The sequence below is a fragment of the Platalea leucorodia genome (genome assembly GCF_965183815.1).
Source record: "Platalea leucorodia genome assembly, chromosome: 4".
Lineage (NCBI taxonomy): Eukaryota > Metazoa > Chordata > Aves > Pelecaniformes > Threskiornithidae > Platalea > Platalea leucorodia.
In genome coordinates, this window is record NC_138826.1 from 44139711 (window position 1) to 44157943 (window position 18233).

Below are 18233 nucleotides of genomic sequence, written 5' to 3' on the forward strand. Positions count from 1 at the left end.
GGGGGAAGCGGGGGGCGCGGGGGGGCTCCGCGCCGCGGCTGCCGGGCGGCGGTGCTCCCGCCCCCCGGGTCGGGCTGGGGTGTAGTGCTGCGTGTGCGGGGTGGGGGAGGTCGGCTCCGTCCCTCCCGCCCCGCAGGCAGCCGGGCTTGCACGCCGTCTGCCTGCTCACACGCGGTCGCGGGTGCAAGCAGCCGCTGACACGGGGTGAAAAACCGCTCCCGTGCGCGTGAACGTGCAAATCGGCGCTTGTTGGGGGCAGTTTTTCACGTGATGCAGGGGTGTGTGTGTCTGCCGTTGAGTCGTGCGACGAAATCTTTACAACTAGGTTTCTTCTCCTCTTTTGTTTTCTGATGTTTAAAGCGCTAATTGCACATGGGTGGCTTAACTGCCTCGGATCTGCCAGGGGCTCGGTTTTCAAAGTGTGCTACTGTTAATCTTTAATTAACTCCATCATTTAAGCAAGCATCCTCTAGACATGTTATTTTGGTGGGTGGTTTTTTTTTTTTTTTGGTCATCGTTTATAAACGATTGTTCATTTTCTGTGGCAGAGTGGGGTCTAATGCATAGGAATATATGCTTCTGACCTGAAACATACTTTTCTCCAGTCTCCTCATCTGAATTCTAAATGTGATTCTGGGGGAGGGGTTTAAAGACTCACACAAATAAATAGGAATAGTTTTCGTAGGTTTTAAAACTTAATTTCTTCATATGCTCACGTGTAGATACAGATCTGTCTTTCCTTTGAACGCGCATTCTTCGGTAAAGGAACAAACTGCTTAACCTACTCTTTTTCCCCTTGAAAGGGGTTTCTGTAGTAGTATATTTCTGTACATTATTTGAAGTTGCACATTTCCCCCAATTGTGTTCTTCCCATCTTTTCCTTTGCTTACTGTCTTGTACTTCCGTTGGGATTTAGTTTATCTTTATTAGATACCTTTATATGTTTGTTTATGTCTAATAGGGGTGTTTCTTCTTTTTTTCCTCCCTAGGTGTTGGTGACTTCAGAGTCATTTAGGGGTTTAGTTCTGAGGAAGCAGAGACACGAGGATTGAGTCTGTTTTACATAGAAAGCTACAGCTCTTCACCAGTATTCTTTTTCCTCCTTCCCATCCCTCCTCCCCCGTAGGGGAGGACAATTTGGGAATTATTTTAACAGTCATTTACTCCCCCTTTCCCCCCTCAGAAATCCATCTTGGTCCCCGAGGCATCTGCTAGACGTTGCCCGTTCTAGGACCAGGAGAACGTTATCCTCCTCATCATCATCCCTTGCTTGCTTTGGGAGCTTCAGTAGTACCCTTCCCTCCTTTGGAGTGCAGTGCAGAGAGGCATCCAGAAGACTCCTTGCCACCCTTTTTGGTTAGTAGAGGATCCAGGAAAAGGGGTACCTAGCAAGACACGTGACCTCCTTAAGGGAGCCAGGACTGAAGCAGCACTTGGCACACTGAAGGAAGCACCCATCTTTGGTATCTTTTTTTTCGTCTTCCACTCCTTCCTCACCAAATTTCTGGTAAGTCTCTTCAGCCCATTCATTCATACAGTGCATGTTTCCCTTCCCCCACTCCAGGCGCTGGGAGAAGCATGCACAGAGACAGAGAGGGGGGTGGGGGAAGGGAGGAGGGAAATCTGGCTGCGTACACACGGATCGGGGAAGAGAGGGGGGTATTGTACCACATTGCCGGGGAGCCTGGGCAGAGGTGGAAGAACCTCTCTTCGGAAAAGCAGCCGATGTGGGAGGAAACGGATGTTTTATTTGCACGGGCGTGCGTGCACACACAGGGAGAGAGCGGAGGGGGGTGAAAAAGCTGAGAGCCTGTTGTAGGGGAAAAAATACTAAGACCGAAGTAGAAGGATAGCTGATGCTGACCAGTATCGGGCTAGTGTTGCAGAGGGGGAAGAGAATAGATTATTCACTGGAAATCAGGAACTGGGGGGGTGTGAATGAGGAATGTTATCACCTACTTGCAAGCATAGAGGAGGAAAGACGGGGCGGGGGGTGCGTGTGGATGTCTGCCTTTTAGAGGCAATTGTGCCTGAAAGGATTGCTGCTAGCATCTTTAACGTTACTCAGTGCAAAGGTGGGGACGAGCAGATGAAAGCCCTCGCAAGGGAGTGCAGTTGCCCGTCTGCGGGGATGGCGGGTTGTACTGGGAATGAATGGGAACGATTAATATATTCCCATATCCTTTGACTGTTGCAGTCTACAAATCTCACAGGGAAAAGGAGGTGAATACTGTGATACGCTTTCAAAGAGGTTGTGCTTGGGGTTCACCTGCCTGCAGTGACTTTAAATGCTATGGTGCATGTGCAGAGGGCGGATGATAATGCAGCAGCACTGGACAGATTGCGCTGCAGCTGCTCAATATATATATATTATAAAAAATGCATTTAAATAAATATTTTAATTTTTCAGATTCTTCAGTTTTTAAAAATGTGTTCTTTCCAAAGATTCTCAAACAGTTATTTGACAGTCTTAGGAAAACTGGTCTCTGGTAGGTAAGAGAGGAATTTTTCTTGAGGTTGCCCTTAAGAATCACCATGAAGCAGCAGGGTCAGGAATGAGTTGATTTATCTTGGATTTATTTTTTCTAAAGCAATTTTAACAAGTGGTTCAAGATGTCAGTTTTTATCTCTGTATATAATTCATCATCTATACATATTTCCTTCAGGTTTTCTTTACATGATCATCATTCTGGTGTCTTTGTGTGGAAAAAAATTAATTGTGCTTTATACTTGAAACAGCTGTGAACTGTTTTCAGACCTGCTTTCCCTATGACATAGAAAGTCATTTCTGGGATGTTTGAAATACTGCTCTCTTCTCATTAAGATGAGACAGAGACTTCCATGACAGCGTATGATAGATCATATGCTGGGTCATATGCCGGATGACCCTTCGTTAGCTGTTTAACTGGTCTGCTACCTAAGATTGACTTTATAATTCAGATCTGCCTTGAGGTATCTCCTAAAGGAGATAACTTAGGAGCATCTGCCAACTGTTCTTAGGTCTTCAGCGTCTTGAGGTGTGGCCTCCAAAATAGCATTCTAGAAACTGCTGTAATGGTAGAGACAATTGGTTTATTGGAAGTGTGTACTCAGTTTCAAGCCTTAGCTAATTTATGATAAAAAGGAAAGCAGAATACCTTTTCCAACTTGAATAACACTGTTCTGCAAACGAGTATTAAGGGATATGCATTAATGATAAATGCGAAGGTGCAGTGTTTATTCATAGTGAGGTGAGTGCTTGGAGCATATTTTTCCTAGTTCTCCATTTCCCATGGCAATCATAGCTGTCAGTCTCTTTGCTCTTTCCTTCTCACTTCCATGAGATTTTTATTATCATTATCTGAGCTGTAGGGATTAAATGTGCCTAGAGGTACGCTAAAACTCCGATTAGTTTTTACCTCTTTATTAACTGCTGAAATCCATGGAGTTGTGTTAGCTGCACAGTGCTGTAACTGAGGCTGAGAGTCTGAGCCAGGGTCTAAAAAAGAGGTGATTCTGGGAGGGGCTGATGGTAATAATTGTTCCACTAACTTGTTTCACAGATCACACTATAGGCAATGGGAGCGTGCTACAACATCAGATCACAAGTCGAGCAGTTGAGATAGATAGCTAGATCACATTGATTCCTGATGCTACAAAACATCTGGGAATCCATTCGTCACTCCCATAGGAAAGAAACGACCTAGCCTTTTTAATTTACAAAGGCATTGAGTAGTTGCGTTCTGAATAGAAAGGATACGGAACGATCTTTTTGCGTACTAGATATATTTTACGTTACGCATTTATCAGTAATACATAAATTAATTAGTATCTCCTAATAACTGGTTTCTTGTTTCAGCTTAGGGGAAAATACATCATGATGAAAAAGAGACTAGTCCATTTTTCTCCTGCTTTTGGGTGTTGAAGACAGGACAAGGAGTAAATGGACAACGGAGACCAATCTCCCATTCCTGGAGGCAGGTCTCTAAGGCTCTCTCTGTGAAGAGAAGACCCCTTCAAGGGAAAAAGAGTGGTCTTCAGAGAAGATTTCCAGATCTCTCTAGACAGCTGATCTGATGGGCTGAATCCCCTGTGATGTTAATAAAACATATTCACATATGATGTAAAGCAGAAAAGTAGCACAGTGAATGCTTTTGTTAGAACAGTTGCTAAAGGTGTATTACAGATGCAAGGAACGCAGGAGGAAATACGTTTGCCTGTGATGGGGAGGGGAGCAAGCTGCTGTGTGAATGCCAGAATAAAGCCTAGCTTAAGCAATACAGGGATGCCACAGCTCAAAGTTGAGGTGAGCGTTCTGTTCCCTCTATAAACTGCTAAGAATCTGTTCCACACAGCATCTTTCTGAAGCAGAGGCAGCAGTGGCTGCATGGCTGGCGTGACATGCAGCTAGTTCGATTTTAATCATAGAGCTTTTACTTTGATGCCACCCTTTTACCTCTCCCAGCCTGTTTTATGTAGTTAAGTTTATGATGATTTTTTCCTTTTCATTTCATAAATCTATTAAATAGTTATTGAAAGATTGTAGTTACATTGACTGCAGTAGCTTTGAGTGAAAACTGCATTTCAGCTAGTCGTCTTGAAGACATTTGAACATCTGCTCTTCTCCTTATATATACTATACTCATTTTGCAATAGATGCTGTCATGGATTAGGAAGTATTCCATGCACACCCAGCATTGTCTGAGGCTGTGTCTTTTAGATTGAAATGGGTGGAGTTGGTTTTCAGGGAAAAATTCTGGAAATCATATCCAGCTTGAGAGCTTAATGGTCTTGTGCATCTCACTGCAAGGCAAGCTTTCCTCCTACAGACCATTTTCTTGAGAATGTGGGAGGGATTGTTAAGATGTTTGGGTTAATAGGGTAAATTGCAGGTTTTGCGTTCCATGAGACTTCTTACACAATCAAAATAGAGATTATAAGGAGAGGCTGAAACTGGTAAGTAGATTCTGGTTTTAGGAGGAGAATGTTAGTGTGAAAAGGATATTTTTCCAGGTGGAAAAAAAAAATGTGGGATTGGGTTGGAGGTCAAGGAACCGATAGTTAGGATTACTAGTTTCTGCCGCTGGCTCGTAGCTTGATCTAAAGTGAGTTTCATAATCTTTACCTCCAGACTTGAGGTTGTTACCTGCCTGCCTCAAGATGAGATGCGAGCCTTTGTATATACATTTATAAAACTTCTAAGATTTAAAGGAAATGAGACATAGTATTAGGAGGGAGATGGATATGCATACCCAAGGCGTCTTCATGCGACTGCTGGTTTAATGTGCTAATTGAGATATCTGGGTGGCTCTTCTTGATACGCTGTAGCTCCTTTCAAAAATAGAAGAAAGATGGAGGAAAGAAAAGGCTACACCTTTTTTTCTTCCTTTCTTAAAAATCGGCAAAGGTTGAAGAAGAAAGTGCTGAAATGGCAATCAGGGAGAGATGATGGCACAGTCTCTGCAGATTTAAGGGGGTGGAGGTGGGGCCATGTAGAAAAGAGATTTGAGAAAAATGGGAGCAGATCCCTGTTAGCAAAAAAATCAGGGGTTAGTAGCAAGCAAAAATGGGGAGAAGGCTGCTGGGGAGAAAATACTTGTTTGTTTGCACCAGTATTAGAACCGGAACTGAGGGGAAAAAAGAGAACCCCCCAAAAAAACGCAAACCAAAAAACCCAAACAGGCTGAAAATCTGTAATGGCTTCTGATTTTTTGTTTTGTTTTGTTTTAATTATGACAAAGTGTCTAGTATATTTTTTGTATGTACTCAATTTTCTATAGCGTTTTTTTAAAATGAGATAGGCTAGCCTGTTAGAGCTGCTTTTCAAAAGAGGGGCGGTAGGTGGGGCTGTTTGGTCTCCCCAGTCATTCATGCAAATAGCAGAAATAAAGGTAAATTGACAAGAAGCCTTCTGAACTGTGCTGTAGCAGTGCCATTTCTGAAGAATATAGCTTGTCCCAATTCTTAGCTGACGATGATGTCCCAGGAAGTTTTCTGTAAACTACCATGTAGAGAAATCCATTGTTCAGAGAGCCAAAAGTGGGGCAGGATCTGAGAGTTGTCAACCTTCGCAAGCCCAAGCCTCATCTTGCCCTTTTCACTTTCAGCTGCTTTGAAGAAAAAAGGGGTTCTTTGAGGTATCAAAAGATATTCTTTACAACCTCCCATACCCATTTTCCCGCAGGGAGCAAACACTCCCTTTTCCTGCTTTACCTTGAGCATCTCGACTGCTGTCAAAGGCTGGTCTGCATCTGTGATTGCCTTTCCCCTAGCTTCTGCTTTCTTTCAGTCTGATAGTGTGAAGAACTTAAGTCCTTGGCTTTATTGTTGCCTCTCATTTACCAAAGCAATGGAAAAAAAGTCACCGTCTTTGCTTGTTGTCATTATAGTTCTCAGTACCAGGAATAAAAATTGCCACTTAAAATTTTACCTTCTTGTCAAGAAAAAGCTGTACAAGTAGAAAAAAAACTTGGTTTTTAACTACAAAAAAAATGAGCTTGTTCTTATGGTTGTAGCAAAACAATCGTTTTGTCCCAAGACCTGGTACAGAAACTAAAATTATTTGTAATGTGAAATGAAAGCAGTTCTATACCTGTGGACTTTCTGCAGGTACATTTTCTGCTGACAGCAAGTCTTGTCATTAGGACTACCAGGCAAAACTCCTGTTTCTATCCCTGTTTCTATTCAATTCTGTTTGAAACTCACGTAAGCTATATTGGTGAAAACAATGATTTCTACCTCTTCATTTTAATATGAAGGTTTAAAATGTGTCACAGAAAACAGCTCTCTCTTTCTCCAGAATTCTTTTTCCCTACACCATTCTGCTTCTTGTTTTTCTTCAGTGTAAATGAGTAGTCCATTAACGTACCTGTAATTGTTTTGCAGCTTTTAAAATATTTTAGTATATACTCAAAAATTGTCCAAGTCCTCTGTATTCAAAGCAAAAGGAGCAGTATCTTGCCATTATCACTTCTAGCAACATTGAAATTCTTCAATTTGAGCTGTTTTTTTTTCTGTTTTTGGTGCTGAATTTGTTAGTGCTGTTTATGTATAAAGATGATTTAAAAAAAAAATTGGAGCAAGAAAGGGCTAGCACTGAGATTCAAACCTTGATTTTGCTTTAGGTTACATGTATTAATGTTTGGTATTCTTAACATTTTGTTGATGCTCCTTGTTCCATTGGTTTTTCCATTAATATGTTCTGGATAATACTAAACATATTTTACAGTAGATGTGAAGTATTTGTAAGAGAAAATAGGTCTTGAAATACTTATGTGGAAAATTCTGTTTAAATGGATTTCTTCCTTCTGGACTGCTTTTTTTAACACAAAGAATTTGGCACACTCTGTTGTCTTCCATGTATGGTGGAAAGGGATACATCAAGTCTGTCACCGGTGTTTTAGTGGTACCTAGTAGAGGGCTGAGTTATTTCCAACTGTAAGGAATTATCCCAATCACAAAGTTGAAATTCTGGCCTTCAGAGATGGCCATTCAAAATGTTTTCAGTCCTTGGCATGCCTAGAACTAGTACTGTCTAGAAATGGGAATGCTAATACTGGTACCAGTCGTTACATCCAGTGTGTGCTTCTTGTGGATGAAACTAGGATGAGGACTGAGACGTGGTTTCTAGCATTTACATTCTGTTGAATGTAAATGGATTTGTTTCTGTTGTTACTTCTGTTGCAGATTAGGCGTAGACATTATTTTCTCACTTGGAGGTTGGAAGTTGCACTCCATTGAAAAGGACTGAATTGTGCAGAGGGAGTAGGACTTGGTACAGTGGGGAACATGAAGATAGGAGCCTGTGTACTCTAACAGAGTCTCATCTTCTCCACCATCTAGAAGTTCCACTGAAAGGAAACGTTGAAGGTTGCAAGACAAGTCCAAGATGTGCAGTTCAGTTGCTCCCAGGCTGTGGTTCTTAACAGACCGTCGCATCAGAGAAGACTACCCTCAGCAGGAGATCCTGAGAGCACTGAAGGCCAAGTGCTGTGAAGAGGAGCTGGATTTCCGGGCCTTGGTGATGGATGAAGTGGTGCTGACCATTGAGGATGGAAATCTTGGTGAGAATGAGCTCAGGCTGGGAATGTGCTGAAAGGGTACTTGGAAAAAGATTGTAAAACGGAGCATCTGTACTCTTAATAATGAATTCCATGTGTGCCATACATCATCAGAATCATGTAGATGTACATGATATCATGTTCTTTAGCATTTACTGTGATAATCAAATACAATTGTTGACTTTGCTAATTTGCATTAGAAATATTTTTGCTTTCCCTATGTAGAACAGAGAGGAGGGTTGCTTTATTTGTTGATTTCAGGATAAGGACTATAGGACCTCTCAATTAAGAAGAAATTATGGAGATTCATTTTTGCATAGGTACTTGAAGTTTATGGGTTTATTTAAGAGTTTCAGGGGGACTTTTTTCTTCTGTTTGTGTTCTGACTCCAAGATAGCAAACGCATTTGAAATAAACTAAAAGGAATTTTCAATGGACAGTACAATTTGTCATGGAGCTAGAGGTAATAATGTGACATAACTAAAGCATGCTGCTGTATGCATGTGTAGTTACGTATATACCAAAAAAGAACATGGCTGAAAAACAAAGTATGTGCATCAGAATAATTGGAACTGTTACTACAACTTACAGTGTTTTCAACTAAATTGTAAGATTTCTGTTCTATTTTCCTGTTGGCTTGTTTTTTCTGTGGCGATTAAAAAGGAAAAGCAAGACATTACGGTGCATTAGAAATGTTAAGTAAAATGATTCTGTAGATAGTAAGCTTATGTTACAGGAAGAATATTAATACCACCAGCGTCAAGCTGTGTAACACTATTATAATTTTTTATTTTTTTCAACTTTTTAATTTGGTTTTCCTAAAGCAAAGAGACTGCAGTGTTGTTTTGTACCTTTACCTGTTCCATTTCTCTTCCCCATATATCAGTCAAAAAAAAAATCACTGAAGATCCAGGGAAGAATTAAATTTCCGAAAGTTGTATTCGAATAATACCATGTCGGAAGGAAATATAAAAGTACCCTCAGCCCTGAAGAAGAGGCTGCCATGTGATCTTATACCTTGTTCATTATTGGGGAATCTATATAGGAGGGAGATCTTAAAACTGACTCTGGGGAAGAACTTTGGTCAGAATTTGTACCTTATTGTAGCATGAATCAGTCAAGCATAAAACAAATGCATGGGAAAACAGGATTGTTGATTCTGGTATTGCTAAACTTTTATTTACATATTTTGTCTTTTATGTTGAGGTGTCTGTGATTTTTATCATAGACTTGAAATTCTGTAGGATGTCTTCAAATCGAGGCAACTTCTTGACAGAAAGTCTGAACATCTTACTGGTCTGAGTGCGCTGTCCTTTGGACAGCGTGTTCTGTGAAGGCAGCCATCCTGGACTGTAGCTGTAGCCTCTAAGATGCATAATTGGTCTTTCAGCATTTTCGGTATTGTTTTTATATCTTGGTGATGTTTTCTTCTTTCCTGTCTTCTGCCTGTTTTTGGGGAATTAAATATGGCAAACATGAATTGTGGGCCTTTCTGCTTTCTTCCATTTAATGTCTCCGAATGCTGCATCTATTGCAAGAAGAAAAGATCAAGTATGCAAGCTGGAAAGCTAGTACTAAGGAATGTGTAGTACAAGAATGAGGAAAAATTAAGGAAATGACTAGAAAGAGAAGGCCAAAAAAAAGGAGATTATTTACATAGCTTTGAATGAACACTTTGTACGAAAATAACGGACCTTTTGAAAAGGAGTGAGATAAAAATGCTGAAAGATGGCGGATAGAAATTTCCTTATAAATAATCTGGACTGACTAATTGTGTGGCTGTTTGTTTGGTTTTTGGTGGGAATTGTCTGATATCAAACAATTACTTCTGTTGGAGAGAGATGAAAAATCTTCCCTCTTAATTTTCCAGTTTTGTTTTTTCTAGGGCTTAGGCACATGTTTTGATACAGATTTCTGGTGGAGGACACAAGCAAAAGTTTCGTGTTTCATTTTCCTTGTTAAAGTCCTCAGTTGGCCTAGGAAAAGGTGTCCTGGAACAAAATCCAGGAGGTAATGCGTTCTGTACTCTTTCTGTTATCTACTGTTGTGTGGGGCGTCTGGGTTGAGTAAAATTTTGTACAACATAAAGGAGTTGATGAAGAGAATGTATCTTCAGTGGATAATAACCTGCTTTTGCTTCCAGTTCTGCCGTTATTTGTGTTGAAAGCTTAGCAAAACAGGGCTCAAACTCTGACGGTAATAAATGATATTGGAGGAAGTAATAGTTAGGTTTTCACATACTCACGCTTAGGATTAGAGCGTTGTTTTGTCCTTTAATACCTAGGCAATTTCTGAAGTAAATTATTAAGAGAATGTTAACTTTACAAAGTCAAGTTGGAAATTACAGGATGCTATTTAAAACTTTAGAAATATGATATTTGTGTAGATGATATAATTGGAGATACTTCTTTGTGGACTTGCTGACTGTCAGGAACGTGGCTGAAGACTTCAGAGACCAAAAATTCAGCATAGGACATTAAAAGCTTGAAATGATTTACCTCACAGAGGTAGAGTGGAAAAGACACTTCTAAACTTAGGAAAATTGAGCAGAACAGTGGGATACATACCAAAATTGAAAATTGGCCCTTCCACCAATTACATAGTGTATACCTTGACAGTAGAGCACACTGATGTAAATATCACTGAAGCCCAAAGACAGATATGGAAAACTTCTGCAATGCTGAGACTCTTAAAAGATCTGTGTATGTCAGAGAATGATAAGATAAGGCAAGCGTATCTGACGTGACCAGAGGGAGAGGTGGGGTTGTGTCAGTCAGTGGACACAGCAGTAGCAACTCCTGAGGGCATTGCTCTGCTGTACTGCAGGGCTGTATGGGAAGCGTGGCTGGAGTCCCAGGCAAGCCAACAGTGTAGCCCCAGCAGTGCCTGCTGGTTCCTTTTCTTCTGCAGCTGAAACTCGGGATGACTCGGCATCCCAGGCACCCGCCACAGCCCCAGGATTACTGGCCACGTGATGAACCTGCATGCAGCTCAAGATCCACGTTAGGTGCCTCAACTCAGCATGAGTCCAAAAGTGATTGTAAATGCAAGTTAAGAGATGTAGAATTAAAGTTTTTCCTTTAAGTTTAGAAGGAAATTTCTTAAACTGATTTAATAAACAGTTTAAGATCAACAAATAGTTTTTTGAAAATAACTACGGTTTATACCTTATTTAAGTAAGTGGCTGCTTACCTGAGCCATGCATTCCTGTTTCCTTTGCACGCTGGCAGTACTACTCTGTAGATCTCCAAGGCAAAAGCTGAGTTAAAATAAGTGGAAAAGTCCAGCTGCATAAAACAATTAATATTTTTCTGCTTCTTTGGTGGGCTGAACCTGCTGAAATGGTTACTGAATCAGACATGCACAACATTGGTGCACAGGAATGGACAGGAATGCATGTATGGAAAAAAGTGGAGGATGATATTGCAGCTGTTCTGATTTAAACTGGCTCAGACTATGGTGTGGCTGTAGCCTAAGTTTCTTAAGAGCTAAATTCTTGAAGCTAAACCAGTCTAGTATGATCTACTGTGGAATGGAGCAGCCGTATTCCTCTTGACCCTTTCCAGCCTTGCTGTTGCTGCTTGCCTTGTATAAGGACTTCACGTCTCTCTTGGCTTGCTTTCGTGTTGTAACTAAGCTAATCTAATTCAAAAAAAGGTTGACCAAATTCTCTGCTCATTTGCAGGATCTGGCATTTGTGTGAGTTGAGTTGGCTAATCCAATGGAACACTAACTCCGCCCAAATAATGAACAGTTTTCTGTTGGAATAGCTTCCTGCATCAACCCATTTTGTGGTCACACAATTGCTAGCTCTAGTACTTGAGGGTAGGGGAGAACAGGGTTGCTCTTTTAGGGAATGACTCGTATTTATGTTGATTTAGTTGTAGCTTCAAGGCATACTTTAAAACAGAGGAATTTTCTTATGGTTGGGATGCTTGATGGTGTCAGCTTTTTTTGTGGGTGTGTTTCTTTGAAGCATCTGGTATTTACTGCTGTAAGGAAAGCACCATATTACGAAATTGAATGGCTAGTTGCCTATTCTAGTTTGGCAATTCCTATATTAATTTGAAAAATATAGCAGGTAATTTAACAAAACTCTGCATGACATTTTCAGACACACATCTGAAGTCTTAACAGGGTGTCCTGTTAAGATTTGTAGTTTTAAACTATTTCTCTAAGTTCGCTAGCACAGTGATAGAGCAGGGTTGGGGAATTTGAAACTAGACAAATTAAAGCTTGTGAGCAGGAATGTGTGGGGTGGGATGAGGGTGGAGGTAGAGGAAGCCTATAGAGAATAAGCATGCTATGAGACTTAGTGGATAAGAGAAAAAAGATAATTCATTGGTTGTCTCCTCTTTTTGAATAGAGCACTTTTTTTTTTTCTTTTTCTTTCCTCACCTGTGTCTAGGACTTAGCAGTAACCTTCCCCACAGACTACACACCTTACCTGTAGGGAAACGCAGTTCAAGAACTGTTCGTTGGTGAAGAATGTGCTAGGGAAATTTGGATCTTTCCTTTATTAAAATTATATGCAAGAATATCTTCATTAAAATTCTTTGCTACCAGAATACCAGAAGTTGGAGATCGCCGAGCCAGCAATTTACCAATTCCTTTATTGTAGGTTTTTGGAATCTCCATATTTTCTGATACTGACCTGCGAAGGAAAATAGTTTTAAGGAAGGTTGCTTTCATGAATTTTCAACTATTAAAGATGCTGGAGTGAGTGGAATTGGCGTGTCCTAAAGCATAAAACAAAGGGTGAACTTTTCCTAAGACTTTCTTGGCTTTTCCTTTGGGAATGTAAAAGCAAGTGATCAGCCTAGGTGAGGAATAAAAAGGACATAATAGTCATCTGTTCTTAAACAGTAATACTTTGTGCATGGTCAGCTGGCTTTTCTTAAGTCAGATGACATCTGGGAACTGATTTTGTCTTCACTTTTTCTGCAGAGGAAATATTTAGAAGATGGATTCTTTTAACTTGGTAAAGGTTGCTGGTGTGCTGGTGTAGGCATCTCGATTTCCTGTGTGGGCCTGCAGTTTGCAATATTAGTCACTATTTCGTTTAAATCTTTAAACTTGCAAAATCTGATTTTTGTTTCATGTGATCTGTCCTCATTTCTAATTTGGTCTGAACTAATAGTAACATAGTTGTGATCTTTGAATTCCCCCCCCCGTCCCTCCCCCACACTGAGTTAGATAGCATTGGAAATAAACATGGAGGAATCAGGATAGTTGAAAGATTTCTGTAAAGTATAGAAAGCTGGGGAAAAAAGGGTAAGGGTTGGATAACAAATTCCTGTGTTTTCAGTGTAATGGTAAGAAAAGCACTCTATCAGCTGGATCCGTGATAAGAGAGGGCTTTTACATCTATGAAACGGTTGCTATATCAAAACATCAAAACTCTTAATACTTCTGAATCATCTTTAAGTCACCTGAAGACTGTCTTCTATCACACAATAGGGAACATAATCATCTCCTCTTCCTGCTGACTGTCTCAGCAGTCCCCTGGCACTTGTTAGTCCAGCAGTGCACCTTAGTGTAATAGCTTTTCCTGCGGTGTGCAGCAGTGGCTTTGGGAGTGATGGAGCAGAGGCAAGTGGCCTTGGCAAGGTGCCGTGTTGAGCACTGCAGAGTTGGCCTGTTTCCTGCTACTAACAACAGCCAGAGCAGCCATTGCTTCCTCTGCAGAGTTGGGAAATTGGTTTGTAACTCAATAGTGAGAGCTGGAGGAGAAACTGCATTGTGTGCAAAGGACTGGAAGGTGGTTAGACATGAAGTGAATTTTGTGGTGTTGAAAGTGCTGGGCTCAGAACCACTTGAAACTGTTTCTGATGTTCTTTCACTGTGAAAACCGATCACTGGCCAGTCTGATCGATGTTAAACCTTACTGAGCCATAAGCATTACTAGTAGGCAGTTGTGGACTATATAGAGGGGATTCTGGAATGGTAGCTGTGTTTAGAGGTGGGTGACTGACCACCCAAACATTAGATACCTCAGACAAACAGGTCTCTAGTAAAAAAACCAGCAATTCAAACATTTGCTTTATTACCGTAGAAACATATTTTAATAACAGTGCATTTCAACAGCTGCCACATGTTTTAGGAGGAATTGTTTTCTTCCAGAACTGTGACACCAAACACAACTTTCTTATGATGCATATAGGAAGAAAGGATTTATACTCTGTGACCCTGGGTGTCCTTGCAGTTTTCTTCCGTACTATTCAGGGATTTCTATTCTTATATGAATGATCACCTGTTATCTCAAACTGATGCTAAATAACGAAGGCTAACAATGAATTTGATCTTCTCAAAATCGTTCTGTTTCTTCAGTAAATGTCAGTATGTCATCAGTGGTAGATATGGGCTCAGTCCAAAGCTACCTTTGCAAGGTGGAGAGGTAGGAACGTTTCTGCATGGAAATATTTCATTATGGTCATTTCAGAGGGCTATATTAAGGACTGAAGTTTTTCATTCGCATGTGTTCTAGAACAGTGAGCCAGGAAAATCAGACTTCTAGGGCACATCATCTTGAACATACGTGCATGTCATCATATCTGAAAATGCCAGAAAGCATTGCCAGATTTTTAATTGTTGTAAGAATTCTCAGGAATGGCCATCTGGGGGAAAAGCAATGTAAAAAAGACAAAAGCAAGATGAAAGAGGTATTGCCATACATCACACTCAAGAAATGAAAATTAGTCTAACATTTCACAAGACAGTCTTTAACTGGGTGGAGGTTTCTGTGTCACTTTTCCAACAATCTGTGTTCCAGTGCTGTCTCACCTAAGCGAGTTGTGCTGGCACAATTGTCTAAGCAGTTGCATTGTGAATGAGGTCTGCATACTGGTGTAGTTTTAAACCAAATCAGCCTCTCCTTGGAGGGTGTTTCTTAATGCTGTATCAGTCTTCTGAGGCAGGTAAGAACATGACTGCACAAACGATAGTGTGCTGCAGCACTTAAAATCAGGAGAGCAAAGTGTGTGTATTGGGGTGTGAGAGATTAGAAGATACCACAAGTATCGGTGTGAAAAACTTACCTTATGAAACTGACAGCTATGCTTGCTAAGCAATGACAGTAGCTTCAGTTTCCTCCACTTTTTCTCCAAGTCTAGTTGTTACCCCTTTGTGAATGATAGGCAGTTGATTGATCCTCAGTGACTGTCAATATGAGAGAGACTGGTACTGCTGAACTTTGTTCAGTGTCGAGATGGGTCTTCCAGTGTGCAGACCTGTGTTATAACTGATATGGAGTTCCAGGAGTGCTGTGAACAAGTCCCTTTATTTTCTTATTCTTATGAACTCTCTCTATAAAACGTGGTGAAATACTGGTTTCAAGAATGACACTTTCCTTTTATATCTGCCCTTTGCTGCATGAAAAGGCTGGAATGAAAAGAAACCCCCCCCCCAAAAGTGTCACTAATGAAACTATCACTTATTTTTTATTTCCTTGTATTGTAAATACTTAGAATTTACAATGTCACAAAAATCTATGATGGCGTCCTTTTAATGATTGTTCTTTGAATGGAAGAGCTTACGTGATTTCTATATCTGTTTAAAGGTCCAGTCCATTTTAGGATTAAAAGTGTGATTACGGAGTTCTAAAATGCCTTTGTAATTGTCAAAAGTTTAAGCAAGCTCTGGTAAGCAGGATGTGTTATATGGGCTCTGACAACATGAGTGGAATACCTGAGAACAAAGGTATTCTGCTCCTGTCAGAGAAACCCTGCTAGAATTATACTAATTAACTACTTACTTACCTGCTTTAACTAATAGAAGGCTTTTCCTATCACACAGAAAGGTTTTCTTGCTCTGTACTTCCATATAGTGCAAGTATTGAGCTGGGGACTGTCTTACTATGCTTGTTACTCATCTTGACACATCTGCGAGTAAAATGTGGATTCCCCCCTCCCTCCCCCCCTTTTCTTGAGAGGGCATGCTTCTGGTTTTGTGTGTTGTTTTTTTTTTCCTGTTCTTTCAGTGAAATTGTACCAGTGAAGAATTTGGCTTCCCATGAAAGAGAGGGGAGAGGAATGTGCTCCTTCCTAAGCTAAAGTAAAAAAGTAATGCAATAGAATACTTGCACTTTGTGCTTAACATGAAGAAAGTTCTCTTTGTTTCAGACGCATGGCGTTGCATGATATAGGTAGGAATATTGGAGAATTGAACATTCCCAGTAGTAGCATAGGGGAAGAACAGATATTGGAAGAGGCAGACTAGCGATTTGATCCATTTTGGCAAGGGGTGAGGTAAAAAGACTAAATACGCCAGTGTTCTCTCCTGGATTTTTTAGCTGAGAAGGGGGGTGGGCTGCACTGACACAGTAAATAAGGTAGATGATTTTGTTTACAGTAATAGTTGTAATGTAACGTTGCTGAAGTAATATGCTCAAAATCCATGGTATCAAATCCTGTTTCTTGGCAGTTTCAGTCTAAAGAAGAATTAGATCTGGTAGGGAAACATAGCAGTCAGAAGATCAATAAATATCTCTCTTGAGTTCTAAAAAACTTGATTTGAGAGTGTTCTCTGGGTATCCAGCCTGTTGGCTTGTGTTGGTACAATGCTGTGGAACTTCTGGGGGGGGGATTTCCTTTTAATTTGAGTTTTTGCAAGGACAGAAGAGGAAGTTGTTTGTAAAAAATTGTGTAAGTGTTCCCTTTAGTTGTTCAGAATATAAAGCTATTTATTGTTTGAGAAGTAGTTCAGGAATAGAAATAAATAAGTAGCATAGACAGAGCTGTTGGATCACAATACAAATGTGATTCTCATTACAGGTCTCTCTCATCACAATGCTGGGCATCCCCAGTCACTGGGAAGGCGTAAGGGGGTTTAAGCCAGCTCAAGCCCATTGCTCTCTTCAAAGCTCTTTGGGTAGTTGTTCAGTTTTTACACTCTAGGTTGGGCTGAGCCCTGTGTATGCTCCCCCATGCTGGTCTAGTTATCTCAGGAAGACATTCATGCTCTTGCTGCTCTCCTGGACAAAGATTTACACAACCAGTTGATGCACGCAACTGAGAGTCAGCCAATCCCCCTAACTGTTACAACTCTTTATCTTAAAAGCCGCCTCCCAGTCCTCTTTGTCATAGTATAAGGTCAGCTTGCTTTGCCACAGGTGTGGTCAGTCACTTTCCACGTTCTTCCCAGAGCTTCACAAGCATATCGCCCTTGCCCGTCTCCACTGAGCCTTCTCAGGAGTTTATTGATCCATCACATGGAGAGAAGAGCTGGCAGTGTGTAGAATCTGGAGTTTGGGGCATTTGCCTGGCTGTAAGAGACTTCTCTTAAAACTTCTGTCTTAGGGGGAGGAAGTAATGGAATACAAGTGTATTTCTTCCCAGGTTCATGCCCTGACCTTAGAGAAGTAACATTTTCATCTTGGACCTGGTAGCTATTTCCTTTATGTAACACAAACCAGATTGATATGAACAGAGAGAGACCAACTTAGGAAGACTGTGTAGCCTAATGACTGTGTCAGTATTTGGATTCCATATCCAAGTAACGGTCCTTGAATGATGAAGTAAAAGACTATCTATCTCCACCACTACCAAATGCTTACTGTGAAAAGTGCCAAAATCAGTTTGTGAACCTAATGTGAAAAGTCAAGCTGCTGCTTCTAAATTTCTTTTTATGCTCCAAATAGTACTGTGAAGGTCTTGAATTAATGAATTGATTCTCTTGCTTTCCCCACCCCCACTAAAAATTACTGACTTCATTTTTCAATTAGCTCTTGAAGCTGCTTAGACCACCCAGTTGAGAATCATCTGAGGATTTAATTTTTGGTAGAAGCATTACTTAAATAGATTAGAACGAATTAAATTTGGTACTCAAGGGAATCATGGCCTTTACTGTTTTTGTTAGTCTGTTTTTGCTATATTGGAACCATTTGTTCAAAGAGTATTTTATGAAGTGACAGTACCATATATGATGATGGAACAAAAATGTCTATGTTGTTTCAGTATGGAAGAGTCTGACCTATCAGTAGTAGATAGTTTTTGTAGATAGAGATCACAGATTTTTTTTCAGTGTATAACTTTTTTACTCAGTAGTCCCCAAATAATATTAATCTGAAAAATTTAGGGCTTTTTGAAAACACAGTTTAAATCCTCAGTAATGTTCTTGTAGTACGAGTGCAATGGTTTGCCATGTTTACCAATGCAGAAACAATATATAGGAAAGTCAAGAGATTTGTCTAAGGCA

General features: G+C 40.5%; 1 protein-coding gene across 1 annotated transcript in view; it reads left to right on the forward strand.

The window, feature by feature from the left end:
* Positions 1-1375: 1375 nt before the first annotated feature.
* The window catches only part of RIMKLB (ribosomal modification protein rimK like family member B), a gene marked incomplete at its 3' end in the record, with an annotated part of 44639 nt that continues 27781 nt past the window's right edge, over positions 1376-18233 (forward strand). The window contains exons 1-2 of the mRNA XM_082308863.1: positions 1376-1507; positions 7822-8042. Coding sequence (XP_082164989.1) covers positions 7868-8042 — 175 coding nt within the window. The 5' untranslated portion in view covers positions 1376-1507; positions 7822-7867. The remainder of the gene's footprint in view (positions 1508-7821; positions 8043-18233) is intronic.